Source organism: Phocoena phocoena, chromosome 2 (assembly GCF_963924675.1).
Source record: "Phocoena phocoena chromosome 2, mPhoPho1.1, whole genome shotgun sequence".
Classification (NCBI taxonomy): domain Eukaryota; kingdom Metazoa; phylum Chordata; class Mammalia; order Artiodactyla; family Phocoenidae; genus Phocoena; species Phocoena phocoena.
In genome coordinates this window covers 140,181,458-140,188,819 of record NC_089220.1, presented here as the reverse complement: position 1 = coordinate 140,188,819, position 7,362 = coordinate 140,181,458, and the positions used below count along the sequence as shown (strand labels likewise).

Below are 7,362 nucleotides of genomic sequence, written 5' to 3'. Positions count from 1 at the left end.
CAAGGTTATAGCGCTGAGCTGCTCCACGCTCTGGAAGGTGCCAGAGCGCGGGAGATGCTGTGGTTGGTAAAGGCTGCTCGGCGCTAGTCAGGTGAGGCCTGGAGGTTCGCATCTGCAGATCCATCTTTGGGTGTACAGTCTTTGGATCCTCTTCTCAGCTCTGAAGAGGCGGTTCCAGCGGTCGGGTAGCTCGGGTGAACTGGGTTTAGCCCTTGTCACCGCTCGGAACTGGGCGTCCCGGGACTCCCAGTCCTTTGAGGTCTTGCTCAGGACTACATTTCCCAAAAGGCTCCGCGGTGATTGAAAGCTCTATCAGCCTATGGGCGGGGGAGACTTCTCGTCCCAGAAACTGAGAAGCCAATGGCAAGAGGACGGGGGCGGTACTTTCCGGCTGCTGGCTGTCTTGTCCAGAGTCCCACCTGTGTCCCCACAGCCCTGTCACGAATCCCAGTCGGGTTCTGGGCGGGACTGCCACGGCGTTGCGGGCCGGGTGCGGCTCGGCGGTGGAGGACTCTCACTTCGTGCTCCATCCCGGGCTGGGCCCCGGGGCGGTGAGTGATCCGGGGAAGGAGACTGCGGCTGCAGCCCGGGCGCTGCTGAGGGGCGTGGATGGGGCTCGCCCGCCGCCCCGGCGTTGTCTCTGCCGGGTCCTCGCGCTCGCCTTTCCGAGCCCGCGGGTCTTGCTGAGGAGTGGGGAGAGGTAGCTGCGCTTTTCTCTGCCGGCGTCGGGATAGCTCATCCTCTTAATTTTTTTGCTCCTCGGTGGTAGTCCTCTGGTTTCAGTTTAGCTTTGCGACCCTTTGACCGCTGCACCTAGATTAGGGCCTACAGCACCGCGAGGGAGGAGAATGGGTGTCGGCCCTACCGGTGCGGTCATGTTCCTATTAATAAACCCAGTGAACAAACTAGTGCTTCTCACAATGGCACTTAGTCACAGCACCTCAGCGGTCTAGGGCCTTTGAGGTCACCTGTACGGGGGGGCAGGAGACCGGGTGGCAGGAGACCGGGTGGGAAACAGGGTTTCTCTAACCTTGGCTGAGAACTCTCCATCCCGCTGTCTCCTGCAGGTGGGCCCTGCTGTTGGGTTTTGTAATGAATGGAGAAATAAAATGTATGCTCAAAACTCATTACAGTTTTCACTTCCTAATGACATTATTTTTGTTTGTTAAGGTTTTAAACCAGAGAGATGAAATGTATTCCCACAGCTTTTAGGCTCCTAAAAACCCAGTACTTTATAAGTGACCAATAGCAATATGTGTGAATGCATAAATGTTTCCATGAAAAGTGTGTGTATTCTAGTAGTGCACAGGTGCTCTGATTGGTGAGGCAAAAGATGTGAAAGAGTAAAAGTTCCTCACCCCGGTATGATCCATCCTGCACTGAAATGCAGAATTCTTTGTAGAAGGTTCATCTTTTCAATCAGCTGGCTGACAATATTTGTTTTTAGTGGAAACTCTTCAAGGGGGAAAACAAACAAAAAAACAAACATTATCCTATATTACTTTGTGACTCCTAATGCCTAACAGAGTATTAATTATTGAATAAATTACTGATCCATCCAGTAACCTGACCATCTCCCCCCAAATAATTTTTTCATGATAGTGATGTTAATTTTATTAATGTGTTAATGATTGTTTTCAGCCCCCAAGCATTTTGTTTTATGCTTATCGCCATTGAATTTCACTTAATTTTACAGCTTATCCATGTTGTTTTTTAAAATCCATGTCTTTTTAAGTCCCATTTCTGACTGCATTAAACCTTGAAATAGAATGATACCTAGGGCAGTTCCTTTTGGGCTTCTGCATAGTTTGTCCCTTGAAGTTGACACTAAATCTACAAGCCAGGAAAAGTCAGCTATTCTCATAACTAATATGAGTCTAATGAAGTCCGCAATTTCCTACCTAGCTGAGGAAAATGTAGTTGGAGAGAATCCAAAGCTTTCCAGAAATCGAGTTATACCTGTGCACTCTCTCCTCTGTTTATCTTGTCCATCATGGACAATTTGTCCCTCAAAAAGTTAATGTCTCCAAAAGACTGAGGGTTCTGCAGATGTGTTTGGGAGGTCCAGGACTCATTTTGTGATGAGAAAGTTGGCCAAAGGAAAGGTTATGTTAAAACAGAATAAGAAAAGCATCCCTTCTGTGGTTGACAGCATTTACGTCAGAGCTATCTATTCTGGTCAGCGGGTTTTGTTTAGGTATGTTGGGGCCATAGTGGCTGTATTTTGGTTTTGAGACAATGGTGAGAATATCTAAAGAGCTCTTGATGCATACTGAGGTCTCTTGCTGTAGGAACTGATGATGTGGCTGGGGACTTCAGGGATGAGTGGATTACCTGGACACTGCTTAGAGAGTCCTCTTCAGGGATACCACCCAGCACAGTTAGAAGAATGGGCTCTCAAAGGGTAAGGATGCTACTCTCCTTTATCTTAGATATTTTGAGAGGGCCCAGATCTGAGTGGCCTCTAGGGTTGTTGGTCTCTTAGAGCTTCAGATCTCTGTGAGAGTAATTGTTACCTCCCTGGCAGAAAAAGAACGACTTCCATTTTTATGGCACTTAGTAGTTTGCAGATTTATTTGATATTTATTGTCTTACTGATATCTCACCATAACTCTTTGATGTATTTTCATCCCCCTTTTCCAGCTCAGGATCCTGAGACTCAAAAAGTTAAGTGGCAGAGGTGAGAGTTCAACCCAGGTCTTTGTGGAAAAGGGGGAGCTCTCCCCATGGCTTTTTTCCTGTCAAAAAAAAAACAACAACCCTCCAGTGCTCTTTCTATAATACTGTGGCAGGACTTCCCTGGCCGTCCAGTGGATAAGACTCCACGCTCCCACTGCGGGGGGCGCCGGTTCAATCCCTGGTTAGGGAACTAAGATCCTGCACGCTGCACCGTGTGGCCAAAAAAAAAAAAACCGAAAAAGGGGGAAAAAATACCATGGCAATGCCTTCTCCCTGCTTTACTTCATATCTAATACACAAGTGATATGTACTCACAAAAAAAAAGACAAGCAAAATGAAAACAAAAGTCATCCATCCCACTGCTGAAGAGTTACGATCCTTCCAGCCATTTTCCTAAGCATATATACAATTAAAAAAAAAAAAAAAGAAAAGAAAAAAATTGGGATCATACTGAATATTCAGTTGTAAATCTTACTTTCTTACACATTGTATTGTGAATATATTTTGACAATAAATATCTGTACATTACTTAAAATAACCACTTAGTATTTTGTTTTATGGAATACAGCAATTACATTAAATTGAACCATATATGTGACCATTTTTTGACCACTTTTTACCTATAAACTGCCAATTTCATATGGCTCAATCAAATGTAATTATTTCTTCGTTGAGGGACATTTAGGTTATTTCAAATTTTCAGCTATATTGTGATGATGATCTCTTAGCTAATTGTCTTTTTGAAAGTATTGTTTATTGAAGCGTAATCAGTTAATAATTAGCTAATATATCTTTTGCACAACTTTCTTTCTTTTGTTTTTTGTTTTACTTTTTTTCATTTCCTTAGAATTCCCAGAATTAGAATTGCTGGGTTTGAGAATAGATTTCTAAGGTATTTGGTGTTTTTGAAAAATGCCTTCCAAAAAGATTGAACCAAGCTATTTATTTCTGTTAGCATTGTATGAAAGTGTCCATTTCTTCATATTCTATCATGGTAGGTATCATAATCTAAGAGTCTGGATAAAATAATAGTGATAGCTAACATTTACTGAGGACTTAATCACTTAATCCTCACGACAACTCTGTAAGGTGGGTTTTATCATTATCCCTAATTTATAGATGAAGACACTGAGACACAGAGAGTTGAAGTAACTTTCCTGAGGTCACACAGCTAGTAAGAGGCAGAGTTAGGATTCAAATTCAGGCAATATGACTCCTGAGTTTGCACTCTTTACCTCTACACTATATTGCCTAAGTGTATCATTGTTTTAATTTGAATTTCTTTGGTTAATGTTGAGGTTAAAAGTTTTCCATATATTTATAAGCTGCTTGTGTTTTTTTCTTTTCTGAATTGCCTATTCATGTTCTTTGTCCATTTTTTTGTTTTGTTTTTTTCTTACAAGTGTTTGTCTTTTTCTCATGGCAATACCGACTGCTGCCCTTCTGGGAAAATTTAAAAATTAAACATGGGGCTTACCTGGTGGCGCAGTGGTTAAGAATCCGCCTGCCAATGCAGGGGACACGGGTTCATGCCCTGGTCTGGGAAGATCTCACATGCGGCGGAGCAACTAAGCCTGCGAGCCACAACTACTGAAGCCCACATGCCTAGAGCCTGTGCTCCACGACAAGAGAAGCTACCACAATGAGAAGCCCGCGCACCGCAGCTAGAGAAAGCCTGCGCGCAGCAAAAAAGACCCAACGCAGCCAAAAACAAATAAATATTTTTAAATTAAATAAATAAAAAGTAAACATTATAGTTATAGTTAACTTCCTTGATTCTTTCTAAGGGGGAGGTCATGGCAGCTTTGTTTTGATAAAATTATATCTCCACATGGGCTTCCCTGGTGGCGCGGTGGTTGAAAGTCTGCCTGCCGATGTAGGGGACGCAGGTTCGCGTCCCGGTCCAGGAGGATCCCACATGACGCGGAGCGGCTGGGCGGGCCCATGAGCCATGGCCGCTGAGCCTGCGCATCCGGAACCTGTGCTCCACAACGGGAGCGGCCACATCAGTGAGAGGCCCGCGTACCGCAAAAAACAAAACAAAATTGTATCTCCACATGGGTTTAGCCTTGTGCCTTGAGAGATGAGTTATTGTGCTTATTCTAGAATTTCTATCACCCAAGTCTGATTTTTTTTTTAATGGGAGGAAAAGAGCTTTTTCTCAGCCTCTTGGGGAGAGCACCCTTTTTTATCACTTCATCATGGCTGCCCTTTTTTTTTTTTTTTTTGCGGTACGCGGGCCTCTCACTGTTGTGGCCTCTCCCGTTGCGGAGCACGGGCTCCGGACACGCAGGCTCAGCGGCCATGGCTCACGGGTCCAGCCGCTCCGCGGCATGTGGGATCTTCCTGGACCGGGGCACAAACCCGTGTCCACTGCATCGGCAGGCGGACTCTCAACCACCGCGCCACCCGGGAAGCCCATGGCTGCCCTTTTAAAGAGACTTAACACACATTAGAGTTTCCTGGGGTGTTCTACTCCACCTAGGGAAGAAGGGGGGATTGCATTTTGCTCAGGCCTTGTGTGATGGCTCACATTAACATCCTGTGTTCACCTTCCTTATAGGATTTCTAGACCAAGTGCAATCTCCCAGCTACAGCAGAAGGAAGAGCCATGGGTCCTACCACTCCAAAATTTTGAGACTAGGAAGATCCTGAGGGAAAGTCACACAGGTGAGATGTGTTACCCAGTGGGCAGAAATCTAGCGTTTCAGCCCTTGTTTAAATGAGGAATTTGGAATGCTGCCCTCGACTTTTGTTCTTACTATTAGAAGGTTAAATTTGACTTCCTGGGCAATCAGTCATTGACCAGATAAAGTCTTCATTTTAAGTAAACATTTCACTTTTGTCTAGACTCTAACATCTTTGAAAGGAGTTGCCCAATTTTGACAATATATGGTATACTCTTGATATGAAGGTCCCCTCAAGATTCACCTGACCATCTTAAAATAAAAAGGGATTAGGAATTCATGTTTTCTGTAAGCTCAATGATCTTCAATAAACTTTTCACAAAGTGAAAACGAGAGTAGTCAAACTAAATGTGGTCTGTTGCAAAAACACTAATTTTTATCTTTCTTGCTGCTTTCTGATGATCTTTCCTGATAAGTGATAACTTTATTCTGTTACTTCTGTTAATTTTTCAGACTTTAAGAATCAGGTGGTAAAACTCAATCAGGACATTTCTGAAACAGCAGAACAATGTGGAACATCCTCAGAAAGGGCCAAGAAAGATATTTCTCATACTCCTCGTTGGGGAGGAAACTGGGAGAGGGGTCTTGAATTAGAAGGGCAGCATGGAACCCTTCTAGGAAAGGGCCAGCAGGAGCCCTTTTCACAGGAGAAGGAATTAAACAAGCTCCTGGAAGGATATATAGGAAAGAAGCCGATGTGTGCAGAATGTGGAAAAAGCTTTAACCAGAGTTCCTATCTCATAAGACACCTAAGAACCCATACCGGTGAGAGGCCTTATAAATGCATGGAGTGTGGGAAAGGCTTCAAACAGAGTTCAGACCTTGTCACCCACCACAGAACACACACAGGGGAGAAACCCTACCAATGCCATGGATGTGAGAAAAAATTCAGCGACAGCTCAACCCTCATCAAACATCAGAGAACCCACACAGGTGAGAGACCCCATGAGTGCCCAGAGTGTGGGAAGACTTTCGGACGGAAACCACACCTCATAATGCACCAAAGAACCCACACAGGAGAGAAGCCCTACACGTGCCTCGAGTGTCATAAAAGCTTTAGTCGCAGCTCCAATTTCATCACCCATCAGAGGACCCACACGGGAGTGAAGCCTTACAGGTGTAATGACTGTGGGGAGAGTTTCAGCCAGAGCTCGGATTTGATTAAGCACCAGAGAACCCACACAGGAGAACGGCCCTTTAAGTGCCCGGAGTGCGGGAAGGGCTTTAGAGATAGTTCCCATTTTGTGGCTCACATGAGCACTCACTCAGGAGAAAGGCCATTCAGTTGTCCTTACTGCCACAAAAGTTTCAGTCAGAGCTCGCATCTGGTCACGCACCAGAGGACACACACAGGTGAGAGGCCTTTTCAGTGTGACAGTTGTGGGAAAGGATTTGCCGACAGCTCTGCCCTCATCAAGCACCAACGGATCCACACAGGAGAAAGACCCTATAAATGTGGCGAGTGTGGGAAGAGCTTCAATCAGAGCTCCCACTTCATTACCCATCAACGAATCCACTTAGGAGACAGACCCTACCGCTGTCCTGAGTGTGGCAAAACCTTCAATCAGCGTTCCCATTTTCTCACACACCAGAGAACACATACGGGAGAAAAACCGTTTCACTGTAGTAAATGTGACAAGAGCTTCCGACAGAAGGCACACCTTTTATGCCATCAGAACACCCATTTGATCTAGGAGATAGTCTTTAATGGTTCTTCTCCCTTTCAAATTTCCGTTGCTATTATCTTTAAGCACTCCAAATAGAGAAAACCTGAAACTGGGTGTCGGCGGCTCAAGTCGGGCCCTGATCTGTTCTCTTTTTCCGTGCTTTAATGGCGAGGATAAACCTACAGGGTCCAAATAATGTTCTAAACACAAAAGGCGTTCCTTCAGTGTTTTTGACTGACTCTTAGACAGAAAAATGTGAGTTTAATGCTTGATGCCTGGTTACTAAAAGAGAAGTGAGATAAATGTAGTCACATTCTCATCATTAATGA

At 44.7% G+C, this 7,362-nt stretch overlaps 1 protein-coding gene across 1 annotated transcript; it reads left to right on the top strand.

The window, feature by feature from the left end:
• Nucleotides 1-2,300: 2,300 nt before the first annotated feature.
• ZNF774 (zinc finger protein 774) lies at nt 2,301-7,060 on the top strand. Its single transcript, XM_065872595.1, has 3 exons — nt 2,301-2,404; nt 5,243-5,349; nt 5,820-7,060. The coding sequence occupies exons 1-3, from the start codon at nt 2,301-2,303 to the stop codon at nt 7,058-7,060; spliced, it is 1,452 nt and encodes a 483-aa protein (XP_065728667.1).
• Nucleotides 7,061-7,362: the final 302 nt, after the last annotated feature.